This window comes from Odocoileus virginianus, chromosome 6 (genome assembly GCF_023699985.2).
Source record: "Odocoileus virginianus isolate 20LAN1187 ecotype Illinois chromosome 6, Ovbor_1.2, whole genome shotgun sequence".
Taxonomy (NCBI): domain Eukaryota; kingdom Metazoa; phylum Chordata; class Mammalia; order Artiodactyla; family Cervidae; genus Odocoileus; species Odocoileus virginianus.
In genome coordinates this window covers 66,773,258-66,791,417 of record NC_069679.1, presented here as the reverse complement: position 1 = coordinate 66,791,417, position 18,160 = coordinate 66,773,258, and the positions used below count along the sequence as shown (strand labels likewise).

Here is an 18,160-nt window from a genome sequence, read left to right as displayed (position 1 = left end):
TCTGGAAAACTGCCTGGCCTGCAGAAGAGCAGCCGCCAGAGGGCCTATAAAGACAAGGCGGTGGGAGAGAACTGACAAGATTCCAGCAATACTTAAGAGGGCTATGGGGGAGAAAGGGTTTGCCCTCCAGCCTTCTGGCTCTGCTACCACCAGAGATAAGAAAGCACAGGGGAAGGGAGTGGAGATGATGGTAAGTTCAGTTTTGGATGCACTGACATTGGGGTGTTAGAGACTATCCTGGTGATCATACACAGGAACGAGTTAATGGCTCAATTCAACAAATTAAAGGCTCAATTCAACAAGTTAAAGGTTCAGAGTATTCAATGACTGATGACATCACTTTGAATGAAAACATGTCACCTGGTGGCTCAGATGGTAAAGAATCTGCCTGCAATGCAGGAGACCTAGGTTTGATCCCTGGGTTGGGAAGATTCCCTGGAGAAGGAAATGGCTACCCACTCCAGTATTCTTGCCTGGAAAATTCCACGAGCAGAGGAATCTGGTGGGCTACAGTCCATGGGCCCACAAAGAGTCATACGTAACTGAGCACAAGAAGCAGAACTGCCAGGAAAAAACCCAAAAAGCTGGACCTGAATTTGACCAAGAATCTAGATTCAGTAAACAGTTGACAGGAAATATAGAGGACAAAAAACATGTCATAGAATGCTACAAGGATGCCATCTGCAAAATCCAAGCTGAGAGATTCTACAAATGACCTAGTTTCCTCTACAGATCAACCACAAGTATAAATCAGTTGGGCACTGTGAATCTTAACTGTGTAAAGACAGATGCAAATTGAAAACAGACTTGATTATCCCTGTTGAAAATAAGGGTAGACTTTTCCCCTCCCTGTGTTTCAGAATTTCTTTCTCTGTCCTTTTCACATGCAAGTAATCTTTACAGACTAAATAGGCCTCATAATTTAGGAATGTTTCCTCAAGGAGCTGGGAACCACTTTTTGAAATGCAAACATCTAGGGTCTTAACCTCCCAGTTCTAAGGGCATGGATGGTGGGCTCCTTGCTTCAATTTGCCAAAAAACTACCTCCCACGTTAAGATGTGAGATGTTTGTTTCCCCTCCAGATAAAGCCAGTCAACTAAAGTAGTCCCTCCAAGTTTGATGATAAAGTTAGGATGAGTTACATATGATATTTTTTCCAGTAGTCATTTATGGATGTGAAAGTTGGACTATAAAGAAAGCTGAGCGCAGAATTGATGCTTTTGAATTGTGGTGTTGGAGAAGACTCTTGAGAGTCCCTTGGACTGCAAGGAGATCAGTCCTGGGTATTCACTGGAAGGACTGATGTTGAAGCTGAAACTCCAATACTTTGGCCACCTGATGCAATAAGCTGACTCATCTGAAAAGACCCTGATGCTGGGAAAGATTGAGGGCAGGAGGAGAAGGGGATGGCAGAGGATGAGAAGCTTGGATGGCATCACCAACTCAATGGACATGAGTTTGGGTAAACTCCGGGAGTTGGTGATGAACAGGGAGGCTTGGCGTGCTGCAGTTCATGGGGTCGCAAAGAGCTGGACATGACTGAGCGACTGTACTGAACTGAACATGTGATATAACTGTGTGCATGCTAACTTGATTCAGTCGTGTCTAACTCTTTGCAATCCCATGGACTGGAGCCCACCAGGCTCCTCTGCGGAATTCTCCAGGCAAAAATACTGGAATGGGTTGCCATGCCCTCCTCCAGAGGATCTTCCTGACCCAGCGATTGAACCTGAGTCTCTTCCGTCTCCTGCATTGGCAGGTGGGTTCTTTACCACTAGTGCCACCTGGGACCCTGTGACATAAGGTCAACTATCAAAGGCTTCTAACTGGAGGACTTAGTTATTAGTCTTGAAAACATGGATTGTACTGCACCTGCTTGGCTATAGAAAAGAGTAAGATTTCTTTATCTTTGTAATTTTTCATCAGATTGCCTGATTTAATGCTTATTCAAAAATAAACTGTTTTCCTTCTCTACCACCTTTGTGGACAGGTTCTCAGTTGAGAAATTCTTTTAAATTATATTTCCCTGATACTCTGTATTTGATACTAACTTATTTTAGATGCAATAAAGTATTGTAGTTAATTTTAAAGCTTTCTCAAATTTTGAAGAAATACAATGAAATATTTGCAGATGAAAAAATATGATGTCTGTTATTTGCTTCAAAAGTTATGGAGGTGGGATGAGAAACATTGCCAGGTATGGATAATTGGTACTAGGTGATAGACATCAAATTCATTATGTTACCGTCTCTACTTTTCTTATGTTTGAACACTTCCATAATAAAAAAGTTAAGATACACGGAAGCCAGCTGGTATATAAGTTTGGAGCTGGAAGGAAAGGGAATTTTAAGTGTTGGAGATAAAGCTCTGGAGGCATCAATGTACAAGTACCAGGAAGGCCATGGAAATGGACAAACTGCCAACCAAGGCAGCATAAAGCAAGAGGATCAAGGGCAATAACCCTGAGGAATACCACCATGTAGACAGTGGAGAATATTGCAAAGAAACCCGAAGAATTAAAAGTAGAAGAGGGTGGTGTCAGTTTCAATAAGGATGGCATGGTTAATAGTGTCAAATGTGAATGTTGCAGAATCCACCATATTAGAAAGTAGGAGATCAGAGACCTTAGCAAAATTCAGTTTCATTGCAGTGATGGCCCAGGACACCAGGTTATAGCAAGGAGATGTATTAAAAGGCAGTGGGGAAGCCAAGACAGCGACTCTGAAGAGAAGCAAAATATCTGGACAAGGGCTAGAAGGCTACATTTGGCAGATAGTGGGTGGAAGGTGGGTAAGATTTGCACTGAATTATTGAAGGGACAGGTTAGTAGAGAGGTGCTGAGAAACAAGGGAAAGAAGGGCTAAGTGCTTGAACAAGGACACTTGGGAAGTAGAAAGGGACAGGCTCTAGACCACAGGGAGATTGCATGGCTGAGAATCACTTGTCCAGCATCTGCTCTTCCCTTCCTCCAGAAAGAATTTATTAATAGCTGAGGTGTGACCCCCTAAATAGACTAAATGTTGAAACATCTTCCTTTCCAACTGGCTGTGGCCATGTGAGATGCTGGGGCCAAGAGGATAAGCAGAGGCACCCTCCAGCAATGTCCTGGGAACTTCCCTTAAGGGAAAGCGCAGGTTCTCCCTCTGCCCACTTCTTGGTTCATTCTCCCATCCTGCCACCAGAAATGAGGCCACAGCCTTAAGGGACCATTATATAGAGGCCTTGCTGGTAATGCAGCAAGATAAGAATCTAGGTCTGAATGTCAAGGAACTGGGCCTCCAAACCAGCTCTGACTTCTCTCTAGACTCTATTTCCTGGAGAATGAACTGTTTTTCTTAAAGCACTGTTATTTGGGACTTTCATCACGCAATTGTACCTGCCTACCCAGGAAGGACTGAATACCTCATCCTCTAAGGAGAGTGTCATAGCATCTTTGTAGATACAACTGACTGGGGGGATGATGGGGAGAAGAGCTAGAAGTTAAGGGAGTTCATATTTGAGTTGGAAAGTTAGGAGAATTGTGGGTAGGTTTGAAATAGCCATCATGAGGAATACAGGGATTTCAGAAGAAGCTGGGGACCATACCTTTATGACGGTGCCACTCAGCTTATTCAGCCATGATGAACCGAGAAAGGTTCTGACTGCCCCAACTGAGGGGCTAGGTTGTATATGGCAAGTTGTGAAGCTCTCAACTACTTCTACTGCTGACTGTATGAACTTCAGGCCATACACTTTTTCCATTCTCAGGTTTTATTTATAGGACAGTGTGCTAAATAACAAGTTGAAAAATTTTCAATCATACAGCATTATTATGTCCCTAAGAAGTTACAACCTCAAGTGAACTTCCTTGTTCTTAGAATATTCTAATTCATTTTTAAATTTTAAATTGTGATAAAATACACATAAATTTAAATTATGGTAAAATACACATAAAAATAATCATCTTAATCACTTTTAAGGGGTATTAAGTACATTCACATTGCTAGGTAATTATCACCACCATCCATCTCCAGAACTCTTTCTTGTAAACCTGAGATTCTGTACCCATTAAACCATCTCTCTCCATTCCCTCTTCCAGTCCCTGAACCACCATTCTACTTTGCCCCTGTGAATCTGACTACTCCAGGTACCTCATAAATGGAATCATACATATGTCTTTTTGCAGCTGGCTTATATCACTTAACATAATGCTCAAGGTTCACCATGTTATAGCATATGTCAATTTCCTTTTTAAGGCTAATTTTCTGTTGTATGTTTGTACCGCATTTTGTTTAGCCATTCATCCATTAAGGGACGCTTGGTTGCTTCCACCGTTTGGCTATTATGAAGCATGCAGCTATGAATATGGGTACACAAACATCTCTTCGAAACCCTGTTTTTCAATTCCTTTGAATATGTGCCCAGAGTAGAATTCGTAGATCTTCTATTAACTGTTTTTAACTTTGAGAAAATTCCATACTGTTTTCCATAGTACCTGAAAGATTTTATATTCCCACCAACAGTGTACAAGGGTTCCAATAGCTCCACATCCTCACCAATAACTGTTATTTATTTTTGATGCTAGCTATCCTGTCATAATTTGCCCTTAAGATTAAGGATCCCATAAGAGCAAAAGCCTATCACAGTGCCCAGAACATAATAAAGGTTAGATATCAAACAACTTTGAAATATAAGATGTAAGTTAAATTCTGTGCTGCCTTTTTCTAACCAGGAAAGATACAGTTACATTAAAATTTGCCAAATCCCACCCAGTAATGCCTATAATAGATTTGCCTATATTCAAGCTCATCAGTGATGTGTGCTTTTGCCAGGCATTAGCAAATTACTAATTCCAGAAAAGCTTAACACACTCCAAAAAGAAACTAGGACCCATTAGCAGTCACTCCCCATTCTCTCTCCCGAGTCCCTGGGAACCACTAATCATTTTCTATATAGATTTGCCTGCTCTGGACATTTCATGTAAATGGATTTATACAACATGTGGTCTTCTTCCTTCTTTCACTCAGCATCATGCTTTCAGCATTTATCTATTTCGAAGCATGAACTGGCAATTCATTCCTTTTTGTGACTCAATATTACTTTTTATGAATATCACGTTTTTCTTAAATCTCCTATAAGAACCCAGATTTCTGGCTTTTCTTGAAAAACTGGAGATGAGAGTGTAGAAAGGCCCTCCCCTTTCCACAGGACAACCACTGGAAGGACCTTAGTAGTAGCTTATTGTTCCCTCAACATTCCAGGCACCTTTCTATCTCAGGGTCTTTGCACTTCACTTACTGCACTTACCTTCTTCCTAAAATGCTTTTCTTTCAGATATGCACATGGTTCCTTTCCTTATCTCCCAAAGGTCTGCTCACAGGACCCCTTCTCAGTGAAGCCTCTTACCTACATCTGCAATGCTTACCCCATCCCCCAACCCTTACATTCATTTATTTCTTTATGTCATTACATCTGACATACTGTATGTTTTAATTATATCAGCTTCCAACCACCCCTCGTTAGAATGAGAGTTCCATGATAACAGGTATTTCTGTTTTGTTCACTATTGTATTTCTAGTACCTAAAGCTTAGTAGTGCTCAGATTTTTTGAATATACAAATTAATGAAACTGTGGGCTTCCCTGGTGGCTCAGATGGTAAAGAATCTGCCTGCAATGCCGGAGACCAGGGTTCCTTCTCTGGGTCAGGAAGATCCCCTGGAGAAGGGAATGGCTACCCACTCCAGTATTCTTGCCTGGAGGATTCCATGGATAGAGGAGCATTGCAGGCTCCAGTCCATGGGGTCACAAAGAGTTGGACACGACTACGTGACTAACACCTGCAGACAGTCACAATGCAAATTAGTGAACTTGTTATAGTTTTTAGTGACTAAAAGCTGATCCTAAAAATAAACCTATTGTTCAGTCACTAAGTCATGTCCAACTCTCTGTGACTGTGTAGGCTGCAGCATGCCAGACTTCCCTGTCCTTCACTACCTCCTGGAGTTTGCTCAAACTCGTGTCTATCAAGTCAGTGAAGCCATCCAACCAACTCATCCTCTATCGACCCCTCCTCCTCCTGCCCTCAATCTTTCCAGCATCAGGGTCTTTTCCAACGAGTTGGCTCTCCATTGGAGGAGAATGGCACTTCAGTATTCTTGCCTTGAGAACCCCAGGCACAGTATGAAAAGGAAAAAAGAATAAGCCTAGAAATGTTTAAACAGCTTTGACGCATACTTTATATTAGTTGACATTTTAAGTGCAATGAGTTTTGGCAAACATATGTACTCCTATAACCTACACCATGCTTAAGATACAGAACACTGAATGTAGAATTATTAAGAAGTCACAGTTAACACACTAAGGTAGGTCTGTTTATCATAGTCAGGCATGCCTGGAACTTGATGACGTTTTCAAGTTTTAGGCTTGGGACTTCCCTGGTGGTCCAGTGGTTAAGACTCTGCCTTTCCAATGCAGGTTTTCCCAGTGAAGATACTACTGCAGCTGTCAACTCCACTACTAGCAGGTAGGAAGCACTGCAGTTTGCAAGGCTGACCCCACAGACAGAAAAGCTACTGCTGGAACTGTTGCCACTATGGCCCCACACAGAATGAAATCTTTACTGCTCCATCTAGAATATCAAGACAAGGTTTAGGATGGGTGTTTCTATTGGTAGAGCCGAGGTCAAGTGCCCACAACCCTAGTTACAACAAAAATGAAGTAGAATGTGGATGGAGAGAAGTCTGAAGAGGTTAGTTGAGGGTCAAATTATAAAGGATCTTTTTTTGAATATCCTCTTTTTAAAAAAAATTACATATTTTGCTCCACTGGGTCTTAGGTGCAGCATGTGGGACTGTCAATCTTCACAGTGGTATGCAGGATCTTTTTATTTTTATGTGGACCTTTTTAAAAATCTTTATTGAGTTTGTTACAATATTGTTTTTGTTTTATGTTTTTTATTCTTTTTGGCTACAAAGCATGTGGGACCTTAGCTCCCCTACCAAGGACCAAACTGGGGAGGGAGGTAATGAATTTTGTTTCCATCCTGTTGCCTTTGAGACATCTGTGACAGTGAGATGAAGCTACTCAGAAAACAGCTGGAGGAACACTGGGGACATGAGCACTTGAGAGTTGGGAAGAAGAGGAGGATCCCACAAAGGAGTCCAGGAAGCCAGGCAATGGGGAGAAGGCTCAGGAGACAGCAGTGTCTTGGCTTACAGGATATTTCAGGAATAAAGTGATGTATAGTACAGAGGTCCAGCAAAAAAGAGGCTGACAAACCAGTAAGCTTACTTGGGGAAGTTTCAGTACAATGGTGGGATGGGAGCCAGGCTGAAGCATCACTAGCATACAACTAAATGTGTGATGGCTACCATTCTCTACCAAACACTGAAAGCACACACAGACCCTGCACTCACATAGCAATCTGTCCCAAACAGCCCTGATATCTTTATGTTTAAACTATCTCAGGCTCTCTATTGGTTCTTGCTGAAGCAAACCAGATGCTTAGGTCTCAACCAGAGATTCCTGCCCTGCTCTCCGATGGAGCACCAAATGGGACAAAAGCATAAATGTCCCTCGCCTAGTTGAGGGGAACAATGGCTTCCTGAGCCCCAGAACCTTTGGCTGATCTCAGGAGCATAGTACATTTAGGCTGTCGTTTCAGTGGCTGCCATCACTCCTTGCCACAGATGGGTCAAATTACCATAATTAGAATAACAGACACCTCAAACTGTTTGTTTATAACTATCTTATCCACAGAACATTCATTCCCCTTCTGGAGGAAAGAGTGCAAATTACCATGACCATAAGCACTAACTAGAATCAGGAGCAATGGTCCTGCACCTAAGCCTTGCCAGAGAAATTACTTCTTCATTTCGCTCAGGCTCTCTTTATATAGTAAAGTGGTCACCCAAGAGAAGAACCACTGAATGGCCTAACTAAGCCCAGGGAAAGGAACAAACAAACTCAGACAAAATCAAATACATTCATTCAAGGGAACAGGAAGTTTAACTGATGCCATGGCAACACCAGCAGCCTGTGACATCAGAGCAGAAGGCAAGGAACAAAGAGATTTGTGAGCTACCTTTCCCCGGGTCTTCTCTCCCTTGAAATTTGACTCATGCTGCTTATTTGGAACTGTTTCAGAATAGTGCCATTTAAAACTCCTCTTGCTACTTTTCTCCAGCATCTTCTTGGAGATTAGCCAAAACCACATTCTGGAAATCTGCTGAGTGCCACGATCTTATTAATATGCAATGAGATCCTATTTCAGACTGCTTGTAATACCGGGCTGCCAATCAGCTACAGGGTAAGGACATAAAGTGTAAAACTAAAAATATCTGGAAAAAATTAAAGGGGAGACCAAATAAACTGAAGCTTCATCACCACTTTAGGTTGGAAATTTACACAAGAAGTTTTTGAGTGAGTGGAATTTTTAGGGAGAATGGCTTCCCCAGGTTGGAGTGGAAAAATACCAGGCTCTGTGGCCGGAAAGAAGGTCTACAAACCAGGAGCGAGAGAGAAGCTGCTATAAACGTTCCCCTCCCCCTCATTCAGCAGCAGCCGCTGGGTATTACTAACCTCCCCTGTAAGAAGCTACAATTGATTCCAGTCAGGAGTCTCTTAAGGCAGAATAGAATGAGCCGGCAATTTTAGCAAAGCTAGGCTCAGTTTACCAGATGGGCTGCAGGTTTACCCAGTATTAAAAAATAGCGATTAGCAGAAATTGCTTTCCTCAGTGTAAAAGACACTTCTAAAAAGAAAGAATGTACAGCTGATTCAAAGAGACAGTATCTTCATTTATGGGGTTCCCTGGTGGATCAGACTGTAAAGAATCCACCTACACTGTGGGAGACCTGGGTTCAATCCCTGAGGTGGGAAGATCCCCTGGAGGAGGGCATGACAACCCACTCCATTATTCTTTCCTGGAGAATGCCCATGGACAGAGGAGCCTGGTGGGCTATAGTCCATGGGGTCGCAAAAAGTCAGACACTACTGATCGACTAAGTACACACATCTTCATTTATAAGCAGGAAGAGGGGGACGATCTCTTCCCATCAGGTAACTTGTTGACACATGAAGAGTAAACCTTCTCTCTCATCTTTGGTGGTAAACTTGGAAAGTTATTAAAGTGATCAATTATACTTCCTTCTTCAGTAGGGTTCTCTATTATTTAACAGAAAAGTTTTCAATATTCAAACCAAGATACCACATCCATATGTAGCCAGAGGTGTACGAAGGGCCCTTCAATTCAAGGTGATTTCGGAGAGTTCATTAATCCTGTTTTAAAGGGAGATGACCCACCCCTGGAATGGACTCAATGATCAGCAGAGATTTCTAAGCAAGCGTGGGGAGGGGATTTGTAGCCCACCTAGCCTCTGTATTACTGTCTCCAGGACCTATAGTTCCCTACTGCCCTTTTGCACTTTATAGCTCCAGAAGAGATATGTGAATGGTCCTAATATAATAGAGGAAATGGCCTTGAATAGCAGCTAGAAACATTTGAGTTCGATATAAGAAACTTCCTACCATAAGGGTATTGGAATTTGGTGCCCTGTTACTAAAAAGCTTTTCCATTACTAGACAAATGGCATATATCTGTGGGTGCGATTTACTTCTGGTTCTGTATGTTTAGAACACTATCCTGATTACAAGACAGCAATATTACTTCTGATTATCTGGGTTGTCTGTGAAAATGCACATGCCTGGGTCCCACTTAAGAGCCAGTAAATCAGATTTGTCCTCAGTGAAGCCAAGGAATCTCTGTTTCTGACAAGTAAACCAAGTTATTTTCATAATCAGGGAAGTCTGGAGAACACAGATCTAAGTCTCTGCTTACAGTCATAGAAAGTCCTTAAAACTAAGGAGGAAACAAATGACATGAAGACAGGAAACTGGTTAGACGGATCAATCAGAAGGACCTCTGACTGAGTTAGGAGAACTAGAATTTCGAGGAAAGGTTGACTCTCCAGTGGGAGAGGGAGCCAGCATCCTCAGCACCACTTTGCAGTCACCAGCACTTGTTCCAGGTCCTGCCTCACTCCACCTCCTTGCCTTCTCCATTTGCTCTTTATTGCAAGAAGACTTTGCCTGAAGACTCCTCCATAGATCTTAAGCTGCAGGTGAAATCCAAGGGAGGATGGAAAGCGCTTTCCAAGCACACCGTGCAGTTCCAGGATATAAGAGAATAAGACTCTGAACTGGCCTATTAACATCCTTCAGACTTCTAAAATTCAGCCACTCACCCAGATCCGAGAGCCTTTTCATCAAGCCAGCTTCTCTTACAGCAGCAGGACCATATTCCACTCCTTTTCTTTTCTGTAAGTTAAATTAGAGCTAGATGTGAGGGAAGATGACTGAAAATTAGACCACAAAAAATACAGAAGTCTGCAATGGTATTCTTAGTTTCCAGCAGATCCCTCTGGAAACCTGTGACAGCATCAGCCCTTCCTTTTATTCTTTTAATCTGAGTTTTGGTCATTTCAAACACTTGGAGGGAAGGAGGAGAGAGACAACAACCACTGGATTCAAATCAACCTCCCAAGCCCCTCGGGGTCGGGAAGGACAGGCGGAGATGACCGAGCCTGAGCCAGGTCAGAATCTGGCTGCTGGGTGTGTGCGTCGCTGGCCTGGGCTGAGCCCTGGCTTCTCCATCAGTGAGCTCTCCATGACTGCAGGTTTCTTTCATTGAAGAGAGGACTAAACAGCCCCTCAGTCTTCCCGCCGCCGGAGAGACAAGCGCCGACTTCCTTTCCAGTGAACGCTCTTTCTGAGAATAGACCCTGGAGGCTTAAATCCTCGGTCGCTCTCTTTAGCCTCTCCGCCCTCGATTTTCCACTGGGGATTCTCCTCGGTTTCTCCTCCTCCAGCCCCTTTGTGAAATCCTCTCCCGTCTTTCATCTCCTCCATCACCCCGAGGGGAACCCACCCCTCTCTCGCTCCTCGGAGGGGAGGCCGAAGAAACCCACCAGGCCGCTTCCCCGGGCACCGCAGGGTGCCCTCCATCCCCTCCCTCCTTTCCCATCTTCTACCCCGGGGAAAAAAAATCCCACGTGCTCTCCCGGTGTCCAATCGCGGGAATCCACCACCTCATCCCCCCTCCGTTTCTCCCCATCCTCTCCTCGCCTCCTCGTTCTTTCCACCGGTCCCGATTTTCTCCGGGGCTCGAGTGAGGGGGTGCCGGGGGTGGGTGTTGAGGGGAGAGGAACCCAGCCCCAAAGTGCCAGGTCCCAGTCCTCACCTGTCCCTGGGAGAATGGGGCTCCAATGACAGCCACGGAGTGGACAGACTTCTTCCGGACGGAGTGCACTTGCGTCCGGAGGAGACGCGAGAGGTGGCTCCTCAGGGACATGATGGGCAGCGCAGGAGGTAGCAGAACCAGAAGTCTGCTGCGTGCGGATCGCCTACTGAGGTGAGCGCCGGGGCCGGCAGAGCTTAAAGCCTACCGGCGCGCGCCGCCCCGCCCCGCCCCGTGACGTCACCGCCGCCCGGCCCCGCCCAGGCCCCCACCGCCTCGCCCCCAGCCAGCCCACGGCACACCTTCCTGCAGGCCCCGCCCATTGTTGCTCCGTGCCCCTGCTCTCGCTGATGTCACTTGGCTCGGGTTCGGGCTCTCGGGCCAAGGACTTGCCCCTGCCGCTGACGCCACAGGGCCAAGATCGGGGGCCTAGCCAATAAGGAGGAGGTCCCGGAGAGGTGTGTCCCTTGGCGGGAAGCGGCCACCGCCCCCCACCCCACCCCCCAAATGCGCGAACTCAGCGGAACATGCGAACCAACCAACACGTACGTAGGCTCGAGCATCGTGACTCTCTTCGCACAAATGCACGCCTGGCAGATGCCAGTTCTACGGAAGAGTTGGCTGTGGCTGGACTTGGTCCAACCCCATGTGAGTGCCTGGCCAAGACCAAGTTGGTGTCCATCGGCTCCGTTTCATCTCAGAGCTCAAGGTCCAGGAAACGTGCTTATCACCTCCTTCGGGCGTCAAAAGCTAGGAGATCCAATATAGATTAGAGCTCTCCGGGAGGGGCGTGTTAAACCCACCTATTTTAGGTATTTTGTATGTGAAGATTAGGATTTATAAATTACCTTCTAGGCGTTTTCAGTTCTTCATCTGAATAACGGGAGTACCGATTATTAAAAAACAAGCATAGCAACGTATCTGAACTACTTCTCAATTTTAGAGAGGCTAAAGAGCTGATAGTAACTACTTAAAGTTGTAATAGTAATATTCTAATAACCGACGTAAGTTCTAAGAACTTTCAGCCCTCTAACAATTCCATAAAGTATGGACTATTTTAAGGTCGTGGAGACAGGATTAGAGAAGATAATACTTTTCCAAAGTCAGGAAGCAGGCAGCTACCTGACTCTAGATTCCAACCCCTTAACCATGATTAGTGTCTTACAGGAATGACTTGTAAGGAATGATTTATAGAAATCTGGACGTTATTCCTATCAAAAATAAATTTTTATATAAATACCTGAAAATGTTTTCACCTGATGCCAACTTACATGCAGCTCTCTAAAATATTTCAGAAGTCTCCATGGCAATGTCGTAATTCCAAGGAGCTTTAGTACTATAAGGCAGATTTTGTTTCTTTGTTTTTTGGCTGCGCTGCGGGAGCTTGTGAGGGATCATAGTCCCCCCCGACCAGGGGACCAGGGATCCAACCGGTTGTTGGCAGTGAAAACACGGAATCTTTCCCACTGGACCACCAGGGAATTCCTGAGGCGGTTTTATTTTTAAAGGATAAATTTTATACCTGTCTCCCCCTGCTGGTTTAGAAAGAGGTGTCTTTGAAGCCTTTGCAAAATAAGCAGAGTATTACTGTGAGGCAGTGGTTTTGAAAGTGTTGTCCCAGATCAGCAGGGTCAATATTTGCATGCTTGGCAGAAATGCAAATTACTGAGTCTGACCCACCCCCCCCAAACGTTATTGGCTAAGTAACTCTTGGGGTAGGGAGCCAACGGCCTGGGGTTTTAAACAAGTTCTCCAGGGTGGGGGAGTGCAGAGAGCCTGGATGGGGTTGTGGTCAGGGAGTCACTGATTTGTCACACTTGAGCGGATCCTTGTAATTATCTAAGTGCATTTTTCTTGCCCATCGACCCACCCATTTTTTCCCCCTTGCTATGTTTTCAGAAGTTAATACTGTCACAGATTACCTCAGGTTTTCCTGGAAACCTCAGCGCATGAGCACCTACTGTGAGTCACCAGATTGATTTTCTAAAGTATTGCATGAATCCTGCATGTCACTTTCACTGGTCTTCCACCACCTACAATTTACTCACAGGTAAATTACTAGTTCCACAATACTATACATCAGGGGAGTGAATAGTAGATTTTTATATCACTATTATATTTTAAAATTATTAATTTTATATATCTGAAATATTTTATAATTCATTTCTTTAAAACCCAAAGTTCAAATAACAAGGTCTGCTTTTATTTCCAAAATAGGTATTTATTTTCAAAATAAGTAATTAAAGATAATATTCTAACATTACATAAAAGAATGAATTAAATTTTAGAAATTTATTTTAAGACTTGTAGTACTCTTTTATAGCATAGCGCTTGGACCTTTCCTCAGGTCCAAATCAGCTGGTTCTCTTTCTTCTTCCTTTGTAGGAGGACCTAGAGATTCTGCCTCTGCAATTCACTGGCTACCAACACATACTCTATCCCTTGATAGATTGCTGGGAGTGTGTGCTGGAGGTGATAGGTGGGGGGGTGGGGGGGGGTGGTCAGTAGGTAAGACCTGATGATGGTGTTGAGAGATCTTTCTCGTGTAAATACTCCACAAGGGCTATCATTTCAAGCTACCATTGTGATGTCACTGAACATGAAACTGGGAAAATGTGCTGCTTATAAAATATTTTCACCATATGTATACAATCACCATAAATAACCTCAAGAGCATAAAAAAGTAAGATATAGTAAAATAATCAGGCATAAAGTTTTGAGTATATCTTTGTTTTTATTATGATTTACTTGTAAGTTTATATAATTTGACTTTTAATGATGGCAATGTTTAACAACTGGCTTGCAAAATTCCTGAAAATTTGACAACAGGGTCTTGTGTGTGCTTAGTCGCTCGGTCATGTCCAATTCTCTGCAGCCCCATGGGAACCGTGCCCCATGGGGACTGTAGCCCGCCAGGCTCCTCTGGCCATGGAATTTTCCAAGCAACAATACTGGAGCAGGTCGCCATTTCCGGCTCCAGCAGATCTTTCCGACAGGTGGCTAAAAGCAGTGTCCAGCACACCACTGTTTAGTACAAATCTAAGGGCACTCCAATGTTCTTGCCTGGAGAATCTCAGGGATGGGGGAGCCTGGTGGGCTGCCATCTATGGGGTCGCACAGAGTCGGACACGACTGAAGCGACTTAGCAGCAGCAGCAGCACCAGCAGAAAGGGAACTCAGAGAGGACTAAATTGCAAATTCTCAAAGGCAGGAACCATGACTCTTTCTGTTCATCATTTGATCCTTTCCAGAGTACAGTGCTTGGCACATAACAGGAGCTTGGTAATGAACAAAACTTAGACTTTTATGAAGCCCTTATTCATGGTCCTTGGTCTAGGGCTCTGATACGGTAAGTGGAAATTTCCAAAGGGCTGAGCTCATTGACCACACCTTTTGACTCTAAAGTCTGTGTGTATGCTCACTCAGTTGTGTCTGACTCTTTGCAACCCCATGGACTATAGCCCACCAGGCTCTTCTGTCCATGGGGATTTTCCAGGCAAGAATACTGGAGTGCATTATCATTACCTCTTCCAAGGAATCTTCCAAACCCAGGGATCAAACCCGAGTCTCCTGCATTTCCTGCACTGGCAGGCAGATTCTTTACTACTAAGCCACCTGCTTAGCCCGACTCTAAAGTTTAGAGCCTCTTAGTTAAACTATTCATGTATTCATTTATTGTCAATATTTAACACATTTAAATATTGTCAATATTTAAAGTACAAAAAAACATTGTTCTATGTGTTGTTGACAATGACAGAAAAAATCTCATCGCTCCCAGTACTTACATTCTAGTGGGGAAAACAGTTAAGCAGATACATAATTGAGCAAGCTCCTGGGAGAGAGTGAAGGACAGGAAAGCCTGGTGTGCTGCAGTCCATGGGATTGCAAAGAGTCGGTTGTGACTTAGTGACTGAACACACACACACAGATACATAATTTCAGATGGCAGTAAATGGTATGGAAAAAATAATGTAGAGTAATGGAACCAGATGTACTGTTTTAGAGAGAAGGGTCAAGAAAGGCCTCTCCAAACTGACATTTGAGCCAAAGACCTGAATGATAAGGAGCTACCATAACAAGTTCTAGGAAAAGAGCCTTTCAGACTTATAGGAACAGCAAGATCAATAGCCCTAAGTTGAAACCGGCTTGTGGGTCAGAAGAACAAGAATGCCTATATAGCCCAAATGTCCAGAGCAGAGGAAACACGGTGACTTGGGTCATGTTGGTAGGTGGGGGTCAGATGTCAGGGGCATCGGTGAAGAGCATAAACTTCAGAAAAAGAATTTTTACAGAAAGGCAGAAGATTAATGTTTCTGAATTTGCATTAGGGAGTTGGGAAAATGTGGTCCCTTCTTTCTTTGCTTTTCCATCCTGGAGCTGGGAGAATTCATACAATACAGGTAAGGAAGCCGAGGATGAGTTCTAAGGAGGGTAAGACATAACAGTCTGTTTACCATGCAGTGGGGATTCCTGGGTTCAGTAGAAAGCCTGAAGTGAAGGGAATAGAAGAGGGGACGTGGGAGTAAATGACTGGTCTCACTGCCTGCCCAACCAGTAGTCCTGTGTGGAGGGAGGTGCCTGAGCCCCTCACATACTCATCACTCCCCCCACCCTCACAACACAGAGGGGGATTTTATTTTTAGCCTTGATCAGTGATAAAGAAGTAAAAACAGACCAACAGCTGCCATCAAAGGCCAAATGAAATTTAGGTGTGAAATCTCTTTTAGCGCGAGCAGAGGCTGGGGCCGCGAAGGACATCAGAACGCTTTGTCCTTGGTCCAGGTCTGCACTACAAACAGCCTCCAAGCCCTTTGCACCTTACTGTTCTTTCTGTTTAGGACTTTACTTCTTTTCCCTCCCTCCCTCCCTTCCTTCCCTTACTTAGTTCCTTCTCATTCTTCAGGTTTTCAGTTTGAAGTCACTTCTTCAAGGAGGCCTTTCCAGCCCCTCCAATGCTGAGTTAGACATGACAGTACTAGCTAACATTATTGGATGATTACTATAAACTAGATACCCGCTCACCGCGTTGCAAGTGTTATTTAAATTTTCGTCACAATGTAGTGAGGTAGGCACTGGTATTATCTCCATTTAAGATATGGAAACCAAGACTTGGTAAGGTGAAGTCCTTTGCTTAGGGTCACAGTAAGTGGTCAAAAGCAGAATCCAAAACCAAGTCAGATCAATAGCGTTGATTACTCCTCTCATGGTTCGCTGCAGCCTCTGACTTACAATCATCCGTTAAGAGGATGCTGTCTTTCTCCTGGAGAGCAACTTCTCTGAGAGCCTGAATAGTGTCTTACTATCATTTAACACAGTGCCTGGTACAGAGGGGTGTTCAATAAATTTTTATTGAATAAATAGATACTAAATGACATATGTGTCTTTTTAAATTGAAGTATAATTAATTTACAATGTTGTGTTGGATTCTGGTGTACAGAAAAGTGATTCAGATTATACATACATATACATATATTTTCATATTCTTTCCCAGTATAGGTTATTATAAAATATTGAACATAGTTCCCTATGCTATCCAGTAGGACCTTGTTATTTATCATAAGTGAGTTTTAAAAGAACTCATGTCCCTGTACAGACTGCTATGCTTAAAATGGATAACCAACAAGGACCAACTGTATAGCACATGGAACTCTTCTCAATGTTATATGGCAGCCTGGTTGGGAGGGGAGTTTGGGGGAGAATGGATACATGTATATGTATGGCTGAGTCTCTTCATTGTTCACCCGAAACTATCACAACATTGTTAATTGACTATACCCCAATACAAAATAAAAAGCTTTAAAAGATTAAAAGAAGTTATGTCTCTTTATACTGTGAAAGTTCTGAGGATGTAATTACCACTCTTCTATGGGGCAGGGAAGAACTCATGGAACTGGCATTCAAGCTGAGCTTAAGGATTTTCCAGGAGGAATCTGTAGGGTGTTTGGAACTTCAATGATGAATGTGGACGGAGAGAGTCAATAAATATTTGGGCTCCCACTTTATCAGATAGTGTTCTAGGATCTTGGGGTACAGTGATAAAGAGTCCAAGCTCTCCTTGAGACAGAGAATTGTAGGTATTGATCTGCATGATAAGTAAAACATGTGTGATAAATAAGGTAATGTGGTAGAGAGTATGTATGAGGGAGAACTTTGTCAACCAGTGCAGTCAGGGAGGTGAGGGACAGAGGTTAAAAATATGGAGCAACTGAAAAACAGGGTACTGAGCTGCAGATTAGGAGAGGTTTTAAAGCCTGGGTGAGGAGGAGGATGGTGTACTAGAGTAACATGTATATAATATATATTATACAATATAGAGTAACAGAATGGTGGTGCTAGAATGATAGTTCTAAAAGAATGAATAGGGACTTCCCTGGTGGTCCAGTGGTTAAGAATCCACCTGCCCACGTAGGGGACTCAGGTTCAATCCCTGTTCCAGGAAGATTCCACATGCCATGCTGGAAGCGTGCTAAGCCCTTATGCCAGAAATACGGAGCCCACGGTCTTGAGACTGGGTGCCACAACCAGAGAAACCACCGCAGTGGAAGCCTGCCTGCTATGACTAGAGAGGAGCTCCCGCTTGCCGCAAGAGCAGCCAGAAGACCCAGAGCAGCCAAATATAAATAAAATTTAAAAGAGGGATTGTGTGGTCTTTTTAAAAAAAGATGAAGAGCCCACCAAAGTTGTATGAAAATTATTTTAATAATATCTGATATGAGCCATAAAAAGACATAAAAAAAAAAAAAACTTAAGCAGAGCCTCCTGAAAACACAGTTGCCATTGACTCCCACCCCTTACTCCACTGAGGGATTTTCCTGCTTGGGAAATGACTGACCTTTAACACCAAAGAGGGAACTGGCTGCCTATTGGCATCAAAAAGCCAAACAGAATTTTCCATACTTTGAAGTATGAAGTCCTCCCCACTTCTTTTGTTAAGTTGGTGTAT

The 18,160-nt window shown here is 43.7% G+C and overlaps 1 protein-coding gene and 1 long non-coding RNA gene across 2 annotated transcripts in view; one reads left to right on the top strand and one right to left on the bottom strand.

The window, feature by feature from the left end:
- ARG2 (arginase 2) overlaps positions 1 to 11,436 on the bottom strand; it is a 33,421-nt gene extending 21,985 nt beyond the window's left edge. Inside the window, exons 1-2 of the mRNA XM_020889771.2 lie at positions 11,221 to 11,436; positions 10,226 to 10,298 (exon numbers count right to left, since the gene is read on the bottom strand). Coding sequence (XP_020745430.1) covers positions 10,226 to 10,298; positions 11,221 to 11,331 — 184 coding nt within the window. The 5' untranslated portion in view covers positions 11,332 to 11,436. The remainder of the gene's footprint in view (positions 1 to 10,225; positions 10,299 to 11,220) is intronic.
- An 86-nt stretch (positions 11,437 to 11,522) lies between these two features.
- Positions 11,523 to 17,615, top strand: LOC110134994 (uncharacterized). Its single transcript, XR_002313215.2, has 3 exons — positions 11,523 to 11,865; positions 13,117 to 13,267; positions 13,603 to 17,615. It is a non-coding gene; the product is annotated as an uncharacterized lncRNA (long non-coding RNA).
- The last annotated feature ends 545 nt before the right edge of the window (positions 17,616 to 18,160 follow it).